The following is a 17,269-nucleotide window of genomic DNA, read 5'->3' as shown; positions in this document are numbered from 1 at the left end:
CTATGCATTATTCAAGGAGAAAAGCTACAGGCATCAAACACTGGCAAGCCGCGCTTTTTAGGTAATGCTTGGGCCAGATTGTTTGGTAGTGTTTGGGTTCTCTATTGAAAACGTTTTTTATTACTTTATAAACTCAATGTCTGTGACTAGTTTTTAGACAGGTGAACTACACAGTTCAAATCAAAGATTCCTCCTGAGGCTTCTTGTCTTGCTCATCAGCATCTTGCTCGTCTTCGTCGTCCTCATCTCTGGCTCTATCGTAAAACTCGTCCAAGATCTTAGGAGAAATTCTGTTCAACATCTCCTTTGGATAGATTCTTAGCAAAGACCAAGCCTGGTCCAAACTTTCGAAAATAGTTCTGTTCTCGTAAGCACCTTGGCTGATAAAGGTCTTCTCGAACTTTTCCAAGAACTCCAAAGAGAGCTTGTCTTCAATAGAAAGGGCTTCCTCACCAACAACAGCCTTCATAGCGGCCGCGTCTCTACCAATGGCGTACTTCGCGTAAAGCTGGTTGGAAACATCACCATGATCCTTTCTGGTCATGCCTTCACCGATAGCAGACTTCATTAATCTGGAAAGCGAAGGTAGAACGTTGATTGGTGGGTAGACACCCTTGTTGTACAGTTGACGATCCACAGAAATTTGACCCTCAGTAATGTAACCAGTCAAGTCAGGAATTGGGTGAGTAATGTCATCGTTAGGCATGGTCAAGATAGGTATTTGGGTGATAGAACCATTACGGCCCTCAACTCTACCAGCTCTCTCGTAGATGGTGGACAAGTCAGTGTACATGTAACCTGGGTAACCTCTTCTACCTGGCACTTCCTCTCTAGCAGCGGAGACTTCTCTCAAAGCGTCAGCGTAAGAGGACATATCGGTCAAAATAGTCAGAACGTGACGCTCAGTCTGGTACGCCAAGTACTCAGCAGTGGTCAAAGCCAATCTTGGAGTGATGATTCTCTCAATAGTAGGGTCATTGGCCAAGTTCAAGAATAGAGAAGTTCTCTCCAAAGAACCATTCTCTTCGAAGTCCTGTTTGAAAAATCTAGCAGTTTCCAAATTCACACCCATAGCAGCAAACACAATGGAGAAGTTCTCTTCGTGACCATCGTGAACATCTTTAGTAGGTCTAACAAGGCCGGCTTGTCTGCAAATCTGAGCGGCAATTTCGTTGTGAGGAAGACCAGAAGCGGAGAAAATAGGAATCTTCTGTCCTCTGGCAATCGAGTTCATGGTGTCAATAGCCGACACACCCGTGGAAATCATTTCCTCGGGGTAGATACGCGCGTAAGGGTTGATTGGCGACCCGTTAATGTCCAGGTAGTCCTCGGCAAAGACCTTCGGACCGTTGTCAATAGGTCTACCAGAACCATCAAAAATACGGCCCAAGGTGTCTTCAGAGACGGGGATTCTCAAGTTCTCACCGGTGAATTCAACGGTTGTTTTCTTAACGTCGATACCAGAGGTACCCTCGAAGACTTGCACAATAGCACGGTCGCCTCTGACTTCCAAAACTTGGCCTTGTCTGACAGTGCCATCTGGAAGCGTCAGGTTCACAATTTCGTTGTAACGAGGAAACTTCACTTTTTCGAGGATAACCAAAGGTCCGTTCACTCCCCCAACGGTGTTGTAGTTGAGTCTGGGCTTGATTTTAAAGCCCTCGCTCACGGCCTTCTTGTTCAACTCGTAAAGTTCCTTGTCTGATAGCATCTCTTTAGCGCCCTGGTGATCCACTTGGTCCTTCTTCCTGGTGATATCTCCTTACTTGGCTAAAGGGGAAGGGTTTCTTACTTGAAGAAGTTGACTGGGTTTAATTGTTGCCTGATGAAAAACTGGACGGTAGCCATAGCCGGGTAATAAAAGAAGAATCTTAACGACAGCTAGATAAGAATATATTAACAGAGTATAAAGTCATTAAAGGAGCGCGTGGGGGGCCGAGTGTCTATTAGCTTGTTCCCCTTTAGCACCAAGACCGGCTTAAGAAGTTGAAGCAGATCAAAACTGAACTTTTGTGTAGATTTTTAAAAATTTTGACGGCTTAGGAAGCGACAATATTATGTGCGATGGAGGGACCGGAGTTCGAATAAGTAAGTAAAAAAGCGCGCCAGCGCTCCTGGAGACCACTGGAAATGGCTGATGTGCCATTCAGCCTCCTTGCCTCCGAGTTTGGGCGTCCGAAACCTGAGGTGCCGAACTTTTCTTTCTTCTGTGCCATCACCCGACGAGGAACCACTTGTCATCAATAGATTTGTTGAGCACGCTCAGCTCACTGGAACCCTGGAACATGGCTTGCAGCTCTGCATGGCAAACGTCGTAGTTCACTGCGCTATGCAACTCACCTGTGTCGAGTAGTTCAATGTCCCTGTTCATCACCATGTAGTAGAACAGCCTATCCACATCGTAGTTCCGGAGCAAGCTGCGTAGGTAGCCCCTATCACCGCAAAACTTTTGAGGGACCAGCTCTAAACTTTGAAGAAATACTAAAAGATTAAGCACAATGCCCGTGAGGCTATCAAGAACGTCTTTTGCGGGCTTTTGGAGCGGGAGCTCTATCAGCAGTACCCGCCCGGCTAGCAGGAGGAAATCCCACATGGATCGCAGGGAGCATTCTACAACGTTTTGTGGGAGATGACAGAGGTTTTGAACATTCACTATCGGTTGAAAGCTTATAGTGAAGGGGAATTCCGGATGCTCTCTTTGACGGATCAAGAAGAGATGCGCGAGGGCCTGAAACTTGAGCGCCTTCGAGCTTTCGAGTACCCGTTGAAGCATCGTCAGTTTCTGCTGTGAGCTGCGGAACTGAGCTATCTTTTCGTCAGTTTCAACGCTGTGCGCAACGCGAGGGTTAGGCTGATTCATTTGCGCCTTTAACGTTCGTACCCTCTCGCGCTTAACCTGAACAACTTCCTGAAGTTGCTGCAGTTTACTGCGAATTTTGTTAGTCCTCCTCTTAAGATGAGTTTTCCTAAGCATTGCTAGATGCTTGCCTAGTACATCGCTAGGTTGCTCATCGCCATTCATGGCGTCCCTTAAAATTTCGTCCACCTGCGCGCGCAGCTCTTCGCGAGCAGCGGTTACCTGGTAAAGTTCCATTTTGTATCTCAACAACAGACGCGGGCTCGTATTTATGCAGTGTGAGCAATACATGACCTTGCTCTGTCTATGACAAGTGCAACACTTTAACGCCATACTGACTATCTCTTATCGTTGAACCTTGATAAATGCGCTATTTTCATAAGTTTGAGCAGACCAACCTTCTAATGCCTTTTACATGCAAAGTGCTTCCCTCAGGCGCGATGTTGAGTTATTAAAATCGCGATAGGGCTATTGCGGAGCGTTCCCTTTGTGATATACGATGGCCTGAGAGTTTGTCTTTCCGTAATCATTAGAAAAATAAGACTGTCACATCTCATCTCATCTGACCAATATATTGATTTATGGCAAGCAAATACAAGCGGTACAATCTAACTCATCTCAGGTGAGCTTCGAGTGCGAGGAATATGAAGAATCTGAAAGATGAGCCGTTTAAGCTAGCGGTACTTGGTGGTTGCGGGACGGGCAAGTCCTCGCTCGTGTCGAGGTTGACAGTCGACATGGTTCACGAAGTCCACTACCCAACTCGCAAACAGAATAACTGGCTGTTCACTTTTGAACCTGAAAACGTGTTGGCCAAAACCATCATGGATGAACAGCCGCACAAGCGAAGGCTACTACAGAGTGGCAAGTCGGACAGGTCGTTTTTCAAATCGCCGCAAATAACTCCACATATATTGTTGTCGCCTGTGCTATTTCAGGCTTTTGCCCAAGAATGGACCGAAGCCAAGGCATTGGCGCGACAACCCACACCAAAGCTTGAGAGTCGGGTCTCAACGGCAAGCAACAGGTTTTACACGTATCAGGACTTACCCGAGAATGGTGGATCTTTGGACCAGTCCAAAACTACGTTAACCAACTCCGATACAAACATTCTCAGGACCCAGTTACACGCAGACATGTCTGCCTCTAAGGACCTTTGCCCAGTTCCTAGCGGTTACAAGCCTCCCAATATTAAGCCAGTGACTGTTGACGTTGTGGATACACCCGGTTTCAAACCAGATATGGTAGTGCCCTTCCTGGAAGTTTCGATGTTCCGTAACCTCGACAAAGACGTTTTGAAAGGGCTTGCAAACGAACCGCGGAGGCCGGTATCTACTACAAGTCTTTTGGTGGCATCAGGAGCATCAGAACTGAATGGTAAGATTAACGGATACATATTCGTATACAGCGCTGTCCCAGAACTCAACAAGGGAGCGCTACCACCAGGTTATGATAGTACCTGCCAGGAGAAGCCAGCGTCGAATCCAACCCAGGACCCGGATAGCTCTTCGCTCAGATCTGTAACTTCATCATCAAGTGCAACAAGCGCAATAGGGCGAGAAGTCGACGGCGGGCTGTCACTCCTTACAACTATACGCAACTGTATCCTGGATGCTTGGTCTGAGTTCCGCGATTACCAAGATCGGTGGTCTCAGGGGAAAGAAGGCGACGTGTACTCGTTAATGTACAGTTTCAAGCAAATGTGGAAAAACCAGAACGCTAGGAACGAAAAGCTGAAGCAGCTACGTAGTTTCCACACAAAGCCAAATGCTTTGACGTGGGACGCATCCTCACCTGACTCTCCGCCACCCTGCATTATAATATGCACACATGTTCTCGATCAGTTGGCGAGCCCTTTGTTAATCGAGCGTGGCAAAGAGTTAGCAATACAATGGGGATGCACTTTTGTGGGTGTTGATACAGTCGACGACTACAACGTTGACGTCGCTCTAGGCCTGATACTGAGAGAAGCCGCAGAAAGGGAAAACATCATCAAAATGATGGGCAAAGGCAAGAGCAAAGCGAGATGAATGGCAATAGCTCCCTGCAACTTATAATGCACAAGCTTCATAACAAGACTTAAGTATAATTCAGCAGGAAATTCTGCATCAAGTTTCAAAACTTTGCATTATAACGCTTCCATCTTCATATCCCGTAAAACACCAGCTGCGATTAGCACATAGTTCTGTGCGCCTTTTTTCGCCTCTGCGTATGCCTCGCAGTTCTCTTAGGGTCTGTTTTCCAATACAAGCCATGCTGGTGGCCTTAATGTGACACCTGGGTGCTTTTCCCTGATCGAATGTTCCCGCGCTTGACTCATCAACCAAGACATTACTGCGTTGCTTGGAAAAGCAAAACTTTGTTTCATCTTTTTCACAGACCAGGGTCCGCCCGCTCCAATCAACTGCAATTAACCTACCATCAACACATCCAAGATGCCCAATTTTACTAGTAGGCAAGTGAATAGATTTATTGATCAAAGTGAGATCTCTTTTAATTGCGATGCCCTCTTCAATACTGAAAAAAGCTATTTCCGACTCGCTCACATTGACTGAGTGAGCTTGAAGTGCGTGTACGCCAATAGCATCATTTGTAGAGGAACTCAAAATAACTTCTTCGCGCTCATTATAGCACAACGAAAGAACGGGCTCGGGGTAGTGCACAGAAGACACATAACTTACCACAATAGTTGGATTCTCACCGCTGCGTTCAACTAGCTGAAGGCCGAGGACAAAACCACACTCATAGCCGAGATAAACTACACCGTTATGCTCGAGAAAGCACATTACAATCCCCGTTTTGTCCAAGGATTCGCCGGTGCTCCAGTTTCCCGCTTTTATGATGGCCTTGTAGAGATTGATCCCACTGACCAGCCTTCTCAACGAGCGCTGCTCCTTCACATCAAACTCGTAGACATCTATCGACTCCGAGTCCATGGTGTTGCAGCACCAGAGGCGATACTGGCTCTCTCTCATATGTGTGACAACCACGTTGGCGAAGTTCAGAGTATTCACGGGAACTTCGTATACTATTTTGAAGCTCTGCAATTCAAATTGGTTTCCAGCCCAGCCTCTTATAGCTACAGCGGTCTCGTTATGCAACTGTAAAAACCTGAGCGTATGATCCTTTGAGAGAACAATCAAATAGTTGTTTAACCACTTAATATAGATGATTTGGGCTTTCGTTTCAAGTTTGTAGCCCGCGAATGGTCTTCTGGTAACTAGATTCCATAAGTACAATTCGCCCTTTGCGTCCCCTGATGCAAGAACTGGGTAAGGTTCCCAACTAACCACTTTCAAGCACGTAACCTCTGTTTCATGCTTACGAAGCGTATACGCTGCTGGTTGATGACCTTGCATAGTCTAGCGGCACCGTATTCATCTTTAAGAATGCTCCGAATTTAATCATTTCAAAGTTTTTCGGCAGCGGGTTCTTTAATGCTAAAGCCATATTGTTACAGACATTTTATATAGAGACTTAGCACCCAATAACTGGTGCTATCAAGCCTCGCACAAACTCTTAAGTTCCTCCAACTTTTTTCTTACCAATACACAACTTTTCAGGTTCATGATCCATTCAATTGTGTCTTGTTCACTAGGAGCACGAAACTTCGTGCGCTCATCGTAGGTGATAACGGCAAACCCTGTATCATACCGCGATTTTTCGTCCTCAACGCAGTCTACAACTCCATTCAAATCAATCTTTTTGTACAGTCTCCCAGAGGATACCGATTCAATAAGTAAACTGGTATTTTCTAGAACGGCATTGACTCTTTTCCAAGTCTTCCTCCCAAGTCTCTTCTTCACCCGGCAGAGTAGAGTTCCAGTCTGAATTACGCGTTTTGGCTGCTCTGGATTGTAAATTGCGTAAAATTCCCGGTCCTCATCAGGCACTTTAAAGGATGACCAAACGTTACGGTCGCGCTCCTTTTCTGGGTCCTGAGGCTGGGCTTCTGACAATATCTCAAAATCATCATCGTCATCTTCACATATGCATTCATTATCGTTCTCATCATTTCCAGAATCGTATATTCTCATTGGTAATGACGACCTTCGTCTATCTGAGACGAACTCCTGCAGAGCCGCATCCCAGCCTCGGAGAACTTCTTGTGACTCCGACCCAAACGAGATAGTTTTCTGCTTTGTGTAGAAATCTAACCTGTATTCGTCCATTCGAACTCGGAAGTCAAGGACTTGGTCGGCTGGGATGACGTCTACGGGCTTCCTTTCATTCTTGTCTTTGTAGTAGCTGAACTGCCCTCTTCTAAGGACGCACCAGTATTTGTGAAACCCACCTCGCATGAACCAATGATGCGAGCCCCCAATATCTGGAGAACTTGTGCCTGGCGCGGATTGCTTGTGATCGCTTGCGAGCTTGTTAGTAGCTGCACTAGATGAGGACTTCTTGAAGAGAAACGAAGAAATCAGTACGTCATTGAAATGCTGCGTATCTGTATATAGAAGCTTGAGGTCTTCGTTCTGATCCATTGGGCTAAGTATTGAGCTCGATCTCAAACTCGGCGGTGCTTGGCACTTGACACAATGATTTGAACCATTCTATAAAAGCTAACGTTTAAGATGACGGATGGTCGTACCAGACCATCAAGGTTCACCGAAAGAGAACCCGTTGGACTTTGAATAGCTATGAGAAGACATCCTCTTCTTCTTGTTATTAGCACTGTTTTTCGAGGCTCCCTTCTGTGACTGGGCTGCTGATTCGGCGCTCGCAAGATCGCCTGATGAATTACGGGACGATGAACTAGAGCCCCTTACTGATGAAGACCTTCTGACACCCGGGAGGCCACCAGAAGATGGAGTAGTAGGCGATGCGCTAGGCTGTTTGACGCCTGGAACGGTGCCTCCGGGTACAGAGACGTTCGATCCGTAGAAACTGCTTCTTTTGGCGGAAGAGGATGAGTGGCGGACCTTGGGCACACGAATTTGAGATGGATGCACGAATGTTGAGCTGCTTGATGTGGAGGGAGACCTGCTGCCAGATTTGGCGCCATGCTGCGCTAAGAAAGATGGTGACAAGGGAACGTTGGTTTTTTCGGAATATTCGATTGCCATATTTCTGCTTTCTTCATAGAGCTTCTCCCATTTAGCAAGGTCTAGCTTCGAAGCCATGCCTTCAACTTCTCGAGACAACTCCTGCATGTGCTGTTGGCTGAGCGACTCGAGATTTTTGTATTTCCCGGAATATTGGTTGATTTTGGTTTGTAATGCAGTGTTGTTGCTAACAACAGTTTGAATGTTCTTGGTCAGGTACATCTCGTTGTCGCGCTTGAAGTCCTGCAAAGACTTCTTTAGCTCTTCGACTTCAAGATCGTATTTCTCACGGTATCGTTTCTGGCCATCAACAAGCGCATCGTATTGCACCTGTAACTGCTGTAGTTGGTTCTCCAATGTGCCCTCTCGCTGGCCCGAGGTCTGCAGCTGATGCCGCATTGTTTTGTTATCCATAGCTGCTTCTTCGTATGAATGCTTCAGCTGCGAAAGTTGCTGTTCCAGGTCTCGCACGCGGCGTTCCTTTCTACTCAGCATTAAGCCGAGATTGTCGTTCTCGTGCTTCAGCGTCGATATACTTTCCAGATGCTTGCTCTGTGTATTGTTCGAAGATTCGAGCCGCGAAAGAAGATTGTTCGACTGAACTGTCAAATCGAGGTTTGTCTTTGTAAGACTGTCTATTTGTGCATGCAAAGCCTCGATGACCCTGGTACTGGATGAACCAGCGGTAGCGCCTTCTCTTGTGGGGCTGTACCCGTTTTGCATATTAGCCATGAAAGCTCCATGATTCATACTGACTTTAGAGGGGGACATTTTCATAGGAGACTCTAGATGAGCCGCCTGAAAATCAACTTCCTGATTGCTCATCTTCAAAGACCAATGCCACGGCGCTGTACCGCAATGAAACTGTTGTACTGGGCACTATTGTACCGTTGAATAGTGCCTTCAAAGTGTCAAAAATCGATCCGATCAAATTATCTCGAGAAAAATTCACGTGATCAAATAGGCATCAGGTTGATGTGTCGCACCCAACCCGCTTACGGACTAGTCGTTCAGATGCTCTTAAAAATTATACATTATCTACATGCCCATGCCGAATTGATTGGCCATCTGTTGCATCTGTGGATCTTGCATCATTTTCATCATGTCGTCCATATTCGGCATACCGCCACCCATTCCTGGGAAACCGCCTCCGCTTCCACCTGGGCCGCCAGCGCCGCCGAGCATATTCATCATGTTCTTCATCATCCCAGGGTTTTGCCTCAGCTTCTGTTGAGCTTGCTGCATCATAGAGGGGGAGATTTGAGGCATACCTGGAATGTTGGGCATACCAGGCATCTGTGGCATATTTGGCATGCCGTTTCCGCGCTGCGCAGCCTTCGTGGACTGCGCCATGCGCGCCATCATCTGCTGCTGCATCAGAATCATTTCAACATCGAAGGCACTTGTACCCGAGCCTCTTGCTACCCGAACAATTCTGCTTGGCTGGTCAATAAAGATGCGACCATCTGATTCGAGCTCTTGTTTCGTCATAGAATCCATCACAAAAACCATTTTTTTCATCCGCTTTGTGGTCTCTTCCTCGCTAACTTGGTTGAGCATGTTGCCCATTCCAGGGATCATGCTGGCAATATTAGACAGTGGACCCATTTTCATGATGGTTTGCATCTGTTTTTGGAAGTCAAGCAGGGTGAATTTCCCTTGTTGAATGTTCTCCATGGTCGCCTTTGTATCTTCCTTGTTTGAGAGGGTTTGGAAATGTTCCAATAAACTCTCAATGTCGCCTATGCCTAGCAGCTTGGAAATGAAGGATTTTGGTGAAAACTTCTCAAAGTCATGAACATGCTCACCGGTACCAATGAAGATGATGGGCGTCTTCGTTGCCGCAACCGCAGATATGGCACCACCACCCTTAGCATGGCCGTCCATTTTTGTCAAGATGATAGCTCCGAAATCCGAGCTGTCCTTGAAGGCTTTCGATTGCTGTTCTGCAGCTTGCCCAATCGATGCATCAAGCACCATGATTGTTTGGTTGGGTTTGACCACCTGCGAAATCTCTACCATTTCTTGGAAAAGCTCCTCCTCCTGGCGATGCCTACCTGAGGTATCCACGATGATAACTTCAAACTTCTCCTTCTTGAACTTGGCCACACCTTCCGCAGCGACTTTGACGGGATTCGTCTCTGTGTATGAACCGTAGAACGGAATTCTTGCCTTGATGGCATTTTGCTTTAGCTGGTCGAACGCACCGGCACGGAACGTGTCGGCGCACACGAGACCCACTTTAAAGCCTCTCTTAGAGTAATATACGGCCAATTTGGTACATGACGTAGTTTTACCGGAACCCTGAAGACCCACGAACATTATCACATTCTGCTTTCTCTTTTTGGGCTGGAATGGCTCGGTTTCTCCGTCCACCAGGTTGCAAAGCTCGTCAAAAACCGTTTTTTGTATGAGCTTCTTTGTCTGTGCGTTGTTGGTGGATCGGCTCTTGACGTCTAGAAGCTTGGCTCGGATGTTATTTCTAAGGGAGAACACCAGTTTGATGTTGACATCGCTCTCCAAGAGCGCTGTGACGATGGTTTTCAGCATCACATCCACCGTTGTAACATAATCATCTTGACTGTTGGAAAGAGCGCTGTTGACAGCGCTGTTGATGCGCTTGCCCAAATCTGCTAAAACCATCTTGCGCTAGCTTGGTCTGAGTGAGTTCTGAGGATACACACGATCCTATTGCAGGGGCTTAAGGCTTACCTTATACGCCTCTCGTAACTCTCCTGTGATTCTTTCGAAAATTTTTATTGAAGACGAAGTACTGGAACACGAAGAGCTAGCCATCCTGGGAACTCGAGGGCAATTCCATATCTTGGGGACAGAAACTCAGCATGGGTGTGCAGTTACGTCGTCTGAATTTGTTTTCTGAGACCGTGCGGTTTAAAGCCGCAGCTCTGTAATTTTGTGATGATCGAGTGGAAGGTGCCCTAAACCTCTTATCTATAGGTGGATTTGCATCGAACGACGAAATTCAGCAGTTTAGAGTAATTTGATGAAGCTCTAATTATCAGCGAAAGAACGAGAACTGATTTCGTACAGTAAAGGAATATTTCATCTTTCTGTTCTCTTCTTTCAAAAATTAATAGTTAGCCTTTGTTCAGCGGCTAAATTACCAAGTTGGTTTGAGTATCCCGCACCTCGAAAATGAATCTTAGGAGCATATGGAGAGCTCTGTTGCGCGGAACGAACAAATTTCGAGACAACGTTCTCCATTCAGTACCGAGCTTGGTTCCTGACGAGTAAAAAATCAAGATTCTCTTCACAAGCATGCCAACGCACGTAAGAGACTTCACGGTGCCGACCGCTGGAATATTTGGAATACGTGATCGAGCACTTATGCCGAAAAAAGACTGTAAGAAGAAAGGTAGAATTACATGGATACGGGCCAAGAGAACAGAAGTTCCACCACCTCCCACACCACTGAAGCAAGGCCTAAATTTTCACATGAAGTGCGCAGAAGAAAATTGTTCCACAGCATAGATTCAAAACAAAGATTCAGTCCGTTTCGATATTCCCACGGCAAGCCTTTCTCCCTTTTCACAATCCCTAACTCTCGAATGATGAGAGTTAGGGATTGCTAAAAGGAGAGGATGAGGATAAAATACATTTAACCCCGAACCTTTAGACTTAGCTCTTTTAAATTCTTGATGCTAGCTGGCAGCAACCATGAGCTGGCGCGAGTACTGGGGCATAAGACGTTTACAATGCACAACGTTCAAGAGTTACACATTATTTTTCAGCCATCACGTGCCGCTCTAAAAGTCTGAATATGTCATGTGAACTGATTATCGTGAACTTTGAATGAATCTCAAAAACGCTTGAAGGATCGATTACTGATTTGATTGCAAGTCTTTGAATTCTCGCTGGCCACAGGCTCATTACACTTTGCGGCTCTTTTACGCCGTGAATGCTTGATTCTATCACGGTTTTTAACCCTAGCTATAGCACAAATGAGTCAGACTCGGATAAACAGCTTTTACTATACCATTCCTTCCAGGGCGAACAAAGTTATTCTCTCAATGAAAAGCTTTCACAAATAGGAATAATTCAGGCTGTTTGGAGTTTCTCCCAAAGCTTTGGCGACTTCAAAGGGGTCCACCAGAACGTTGTAGAGCTCGACCAGCAAATAATTTGCACGGTGCTGGTTGAAGATGACTTCTTTGTCAGTTTAGCTATTACCGCTGAACACACAAGCATTCCTGCAAGTTACGTTTTCTCACACCTGCGTCACTGTTATGACTTCTTTGTGCTGCAGTTCGGGCTTTGGAGGGATTTCCACGACCGTCGCGCACTTACAGACCGACTAAATGAGGTATTGGTATCATATTGGTCAGAGCTCAATCTGATGCCCCAGTACCTGCAATTCAAGGGTTTTTTAAGTTTGTGGCCACAAGCATACAAAGTCGCAGAACTGCCGGGCTTGGAAGACAGCAGCGAACCTTCTTGGGAAAGTGATCTGAAACAACAGATTTTGCTCGATGAGACGAGCTTCCTGGGACTAAAAGACGTGTTGGTGTATAACCTTCCAAAGCCAACCTCTCGTAAAGGCTACAAAAGCTACGGATTGGTGCGAAATTTTGCCCCCAATTGCGATTCGCTGCCACAAGTCTCAAACTGGATAGAGCATATGGATACCATATACACAAGGTTATCAAGTCATGTCATTGCAGGCAATGTACAATATAAAGAGAACCCAGAAGACGAAGAACCCGCCGAAAACAACGCAGAGCACACAACGGCGGGCGAGTCCCTCAGAAACCACAGCAGGAAGCTATACCATAACGTTACGCTGCCCATATCCTTTGCATATGACGCGGTCCAAGAAGTTGGAAATATGGCCGGGATATCAAGCAGTGTCTCACTGCTAACCGACTTTATGCCAAACATTTCTTCTTGGAATCCGTGGGGTAGCTCAGCTAAAAAGGAGAAAAAGGCGCGCAGCGAGTTTCTTATATCGCCTCTTTCCGCATCGTTTCTGCCTGATAGCTACAAAGTCAAAAAACTAAGGCTTTCTTTCGATCAAAATGCAAAAGAATACAATTGTTTGTTTTGGTTCTACAATGAAATTCTAGTGATTTTGGTTTTTGAGCAGGACTTTATGAAGATATGGGAGCACGAATTTCTTAGCGATCTGCATTTCAAGCTACAGAGCTGCATTTCCAAACTGAGTTCCGAGCACCTCAACACGGTGCCACACAACGCAGAGAAATTCTGTTACGCGGTTGTTTCAAAGAAGACATCCCAAATAAAGTCTTCATTTCCTCTTTACAAAGCTCCTAAGGTGTCTGAGACGGCTTCGCCCCTGGAACTTGTTGTAAACGGACTTGATGAATTCCTCAACTCGGGAGCTAACCGTAAGACGTCTGTGTCCACCATCAGCGCAAACGATGTTCAGCTTGCCGACGAAGAGCGTTCGGCAAGACAATCTTGGGGACTCGGCTTAATGGGCGGGTTTTTCAAGAAGGAACAAAGTGGAAAGACCCCTCAGGTGCAGGTGGACACTTTTCTTGATTGTATTCCTGAAGAAAAGCTGCGAGACCTGCATCTTGACGTCACGACTTTCGTTAACACGCTCAGCACTTCTAAGAGGGCAGATGACTTGAAGGAGGAAAAGCTCATTAAGCTCAACAACGGTGTGCTATGCTTCATTCGGGAAGACAGCGAGGAGATCGTTGTGCTCGCGGAGAACTGGTTCAACAAAAAAGCGTCCAAATCCAAGGCTTCGACTCCCTCGCGCGACGGCTTGGTGGAGTACATGGGAAAAGAAGCGTCGGAGTGGTGGAGCAACAGAACCCACAGTTGAGGCAAGGCCCTTTGAGCCTTGCACTTCGAGATCGCAACTACGCCAGCGTACCATGTAAAAGATGCTATTTAGAAGTGAGATTATTCATCATATATGTCGCCCGAGATCAAGTCATGCAAAAACAGTTGGCTTTCGTAATTCATCAGAGTGGAGTTGTAGGCACAGGGCACCTCGTGCGCTGCGCGCGCCGCCAGGTCGATCTGACACGGGGCAGGAGGTGGGAGGCCTAGCATGTGGGAACCAGAGCTCTCACTCACGTCCAGCGGCGCGAAAACGGACTCATCGCCCGCGCCGCGCGCACCGCCGCCATGCGGAGCCAGTGTATACTCGTGGGCCGCCACGGCCGGCAGCTCTGACGGCAGCCCCGACGGCACGTGGTCTTTAAAGAAGTGTTCAAAGTCAAAGAGGTCGCTCAGCTTGTGGATGGCGAGGTCTGACAGGCGGTTTGCGTGGCCCTGCCGGCTCATGCGGTCTGGGGCGCCATGCGGCTTGTGTATGGAGTGTTCCCTGCGCGAGTCCGCCAACCGGGCCGCGTTTCTCGCCGCTTCCTGTACGTGCGATGTGCCGTTCATGTGGGGCCAGAGGGTCTTCGTTCTATGCTCTTCGGTGCTCTTCGGTGCTCTTCGGTGCTCTTCGGTGCTCTTCGGTGCTCTTCGGTGCTCTTAACCCTGCCTCGCCACAGCAATACTCCCACAAGTCCCAGGTACACGCTCTCTCATGCGATGGCTTGCTCGTGTGCGCCCAACCTTGCCGGTATTATATATTCTCACCGGTTCAATATCGCCCAGCTCCGGCGGTCATGAATTCTGCCGTTGCCGGGTTTCTATCCCACGCCAATTGCACAAGCCGTTGTCGCCTTATCGACGTCCGTGCGAAACGCGCGCCCTTCCACAAACCACCGCCAATCCAATCCGACCTCATCGCAAGTCACGCCTATCCCGAAAAGCTACTGGGGTCACTTAGCCCGATCTTTCGTCGCTCCCGCCTCCTCTTTTGCCGATCTCCTCGATACCTATTTCGCGCTCATGTCAGCGCGGCCTTTTCCGTGCCACCTGGCCTGCGGGTTCTTTCCACGCCCTGCTGGCGTCGCGACAATCTACCACTGATAAGCCCGCCGGAAGCAGTATGCAATCTATTTCTTCGCCGTGAAATTGGAAGATCTTGCGGATTGTCACGTGCCATATGAGGGCACGGCAACAGTTGCATGGACACCGAAGGGCGCACACCGGCCAGCGGGCCGGTGCGCCACGTTTCTTCGCGCCGTGCGCACGGCGATTAATCAGAAAGGCACTCAGGATTCCCCGGATGGATCAAGCGCAACAGGCGCCTGAGGGGAAGCTGCTAACTTTGCCGTGGGTTCCGTGTTATTCGTAGGACGGGGAATTCGTGGCGACGACCGTGGCGACGGTTGCGAAGCGCCGGAGGGCCACGCGGACAATCGTGGTTCAAGCCCGTCTCTGCACGTATTGCGTGCAGAGCGGCGAAGATCACGTGATTATCGACAAAGGCGCGCGGGACACGAGCACCGGCAAGAGCCACCGCGCGTATCTAGCAGCGGCGGCGACGGCAATAAATGAGAGGCGCGCTGCGGGCGCTTTTGGCGAGTTAGGGCGTACGATGAGCGCGGCGTGCTCAAGGTTATGCGCGCAGCGGGCTAGCACGCTCTGTGAAAAACACATATCTGTCGAAGCCGGCTTCACGCTCGTGGCGCTCGACTGCGAGCAGCCCCGTGACGAGATCCACGGCCTTCGGCGCTCTAGGCCAGCAGCGTCCTCTTTGGACGACAAACTTGTGCACAACGTAGATGGCAATGTCGATGAAAATCATGAGGTAGCAGAACAGAAACTCCTGGACATCCCACAGCGAGCTGCAGAACACCGCGTAGCCCTGGACCAAGACCATGATCAGCACTGCGACCAAGCCGACGAGCGCCGTGTAGGGCTGTCCCCAGGACTTGAAGGGAAGTTCTGGAAGCGCGCCACACTGGGCGTGGTAGGCCCGGCGGAAGTACAGGTAGGTGACACACAGCACGGCGAAATTGATCAGCTGCGAGGCCGTGATCATGTTTATTAACCAGTTCAGCACAACGGCGCTGTTCTTGTTGAGCTGCAACAAGCTCAGCAGAGCCCACGTGAGCGACACTGCGACAGCGTAGATGGGGACGCCGTGCCGATTGCAGCGCTTGAACACGGCAGGCGCGTTGCCGACCAGTGCCATGCCGTGGAGGGTCCTCGACGAGCAGAACGTGTAGGCATTGCCCGCCGAGAACGCGGCTGTCACAAGCGCGGCGTTGACGACGTCGGGAAGCGTTTTAATCCCCAGGTTTTTCATCGCAAGCACGTAGGGCGAGGCACCGGCGCCCGGCCGCGCCTCGCTTATGGCCGCCATCAGACTGGGATCGTTGGCGCTGCACAGGATGCCAACGCACAAACTGCTTCCCAGAAACAGAATGGTAAGCCTGTTGAACACCTGCTTGAACGCAACCGGTAGAATTTTCCGTGGCAGGCGCGTCTCGCCTGCGATCATCGCGACGTAATCAGGTCCTGCAATGGTGAAGCTGGCCTGGATCAAGCATGCAAGAAATCCCTGGAAGTATCCGGCAGAGGGCGATCCTGGCTTTCCAGATGGGAAGTACTGCTTGAAAGGTGCGTCTGCGAAATTCCGAAACCCGAACCGGTCTTTCTTCGGGTTTCCGCCAAGCATCGCGACCAACGTAAATACGAAAAGGCCTGCAGCCAGTATGATCTTGAAGCTGGCGAGCCAGAACTCCATCTCCCCATAAAAGCGTACTGCCAACACGCTAATGGCGAAGTACAGGATAACCTGGACCACCAAGGGAATCGCGGCGGAGTAGTCGTCTCTCCAGTAGTGCAAGATAGTGTTGACTGCCACAATCTCGAATGGAATCTGTACGCACTCCAGGAACCAAAAATTCCAGCCCGCCATTATCGCCAAAGAATCATCGACACACCGCGAAGCCAGGCACAGAAACGGCGAGTCAAGCGGAAGATAGCACACCATTTCAGCCGTTGAAACCGTGATGCAGAGCATAGGAATGCACCAAAGCGCCATTCCAAGGAGCAAAAAAACTGAGCCGCCGCGAAAGAGGCCTTTTCCAATGCTTACAAAGAGTGCGGTCCCTATCACTCCAGAGATACCTATGAGCAGCACGTGTCTCTCGCGGAGTGTTCGACGTGTGACGCTGTCCTCCATATCGCTTTCTGCCTCCGCGGTCAAGTAACCCGTTATTGTTTGTTTTGCATCGATCGAGACCACACTATCTTGATGTGAGGCCACCTTCACAGTTTGGTACTTGAATTCTGTCTTGCCCTTTTGGGCTCCTAGGGAAGTCTCTCGCGTCCCGCTTGCCTCAGTAGGCAGTAGCATGTTGGATGGAATATAGGTGTAATCGCTGCAAAGGAATCAAAATTCCACAAAGTAGCTAGAAGTTTTTAGTCGAGCAGTCGTTGCAAATACAATAGCTCGAGCAGAAGACGTTTTCCGGTTCTCCGCATTAAAGGGTTTTCTGTCGAGCGGAGCTTAATTATA

General features: G+C 48.5%; 10 protein-coding genes across 10 annotated transcripts; 2 read left to right on the top strand and 8 right to left on the bottom strand.

The window, feature by feature from the left end:
• Positions 1-175: 175 nt before the first annotated feature.
• On the bottom strand, positions 176-1,711 carry VMA2 (H(+)-transporting V1 sector ATPase subunit B; the record flags this gene model as incomplete). The annotated part of the gene is made up of 1 exon (XM_002554652.1): positions 176-1,711. One exon carries the CDS (start codon positions 1,709-1,711, stop codon positions 176-178), a length of 1,536 nt encoding a protein of 511 aa, XP_002554698.1.
• Positions 1,712-2,215: 504 nt separating this feature from the next.
• On the bottom strand, positions 2,216-3,190 carry ATG14 (Atg14p; the record flags this gene model as incomplete). Its single annotated transcript, XM_002554651.1, has 1 exon — positions 2,216-3,190. One exon carries the CDS (start codon positions 3,188-3,190, stop codon positions 2,216-2,218), a length of 975 nt encoding a protein of 324 aa, XP_002554697.1.
• A 311-nt stretch (positions 3,191-3,501) lies between these two features.
• KLTH0F11462g (uncharacterized protein) lies at positions 3,502-4,887 on the top strand (the record flags this gene model as incomplete). Its single annotated transcript, XM_002554650.1, has 1 exon — positions 3,502-4,887. The coding sequence occupies one exon, from the start codon at positions 3,502-3,504 to the stop codon at positions 4,885-4,887; it is 1,386 nt and encodes a 461-aa protein (XP_002554696.1).
• A 78-nt stretch (positions 4,888-4,965) lies between these two features.
• ASA1 (Asa1p) lies at positions 4,966-6,216 on the bottom strand (the record flags this gene model as incomplete). Its single annotated transcript, XM_002554649.1, has 1 exon — positions 4,966-6,216. One exon carries the CDS (start codon positions 6,214-6,216, stop codon positions 4,966-4,968), a length of 1,251 nt encoding a protein of 416 aa, XP_002554695.1.
• Positions 6,217-6,357: 141 nt separating this feature from the next.
• OPY1 (Opy1p) lies at positions 6,358-7,344 on the bottom strand (the record flags this gene model as incomplete). Its single annotated transcript, XM_002554648.1, has 1 exon — positions 6,358-7,344. The coding sequence occupies one exon, from the start codon at positions 7,342-7,344 to the stop codon at positions 6,358-6,360; it is 987 nt and encodes a 328-aa protein (XP_002554694.1).
• A 114-nt stretch (positions 7,345-7,458) lies between these two features.
• SHE3 (She3p) lies at positions 7,459-8,730 on the bottom strand (the record flags this gene model as incomplete). The annotated part of the gene is made up of 1 exon (XM_002554647.1): positions 7,459-8,730. One exon carries the CDS (start codon positions 8,728-8,730, stop codon positions 7,459-7,461), a length of 1,272 nt encoding a protein of 423 aa, XP_002554693.1.
• Positions 8,731-8,943: 213 nt separating this feature from the next.
• Positions 8,944-10,548, bottom strand: SRP54 (RNA-binding signal recognition particle subunit SRP54; the record flags this gene model as incomplete). The annotated part of the gene is made up of 1 exon (XM_002554646.1): positions 8,944-10,548. One exon carries the CDS (start codon positions 10,546-10,548, stop codon positions 8,944-8,946), a length of 1,605 nt encoding a protein of 534 aa, XP_002554692.1.
• A 1,276-nt stretch (positions 10,549-11,824) lies between these two features.
• On the top strand, positions 11,825-13,720 carry CCZ1 (Ccz1p; the record flags this gene model as incomplete). The annotated part of the gene is made up of 1 exon (XM_002554645.1): positions 11,825-13,720. The coding sequence occupies one exon, from the start codon at positions 11,825-11,827 to the stop codon at positions 13,718-13,720; it is 1,896 nt and encodes a 631-aa protein (XP_002554691.1).
• Positions 13,721-13,800: 80 nt separating this feature from the next.
• KLTH0F11330g (KLTH0F11330p) lies at positions 13,801-14,292 on the bottom strand (the record flags this gene model as incomplete). The annotated part of the gene is made up of 1 exon (XM_002554644.1): positions 13,801-14,292. The coding sequence occupies one exon, from the start codon at positions 14,290-14,292 to the stop codon at positions 13,801-13,803; it is 492 nt and encodes a 163-aa protein (XP_002554690.1).
• A 1,066-nt stretch (positions 14,293-15,358) lies between these two features.
• AGP2 (Agp2p) lies at positions 15,359-17,107 on the bottom strand (the record flags this gene model as incomplete). The annotated part of the gene is made up of 1 exon (XM_002554643.1): positions 15,359-17,107. One exon carries the CDS (start codon positions 17,105-17,107, stop codon positions 15,359-15,361), a length of 1,749 nt encoding a protein of 582 aa, XP_002554689.1.
• Positions 17,108-17,269: the final 162 nt, after the last annotated feature.

This window comes from Lachancea thermotolerans, assembly GCF_000142805.1.
Source record: "Lachancea thermotolerans CBS 6340 chromosome F complete sequence".
Lineage (NCBI taxonomy): Eukaryota > Fungi > Ascomycota > Saccharomycetes > Saccharomycetales > Saccharomycetaceae > Lachancea > Lachancea thermotolerans.
This window is presented reverse-complemented; position numbering and strand designations above follow the sequence as displayed.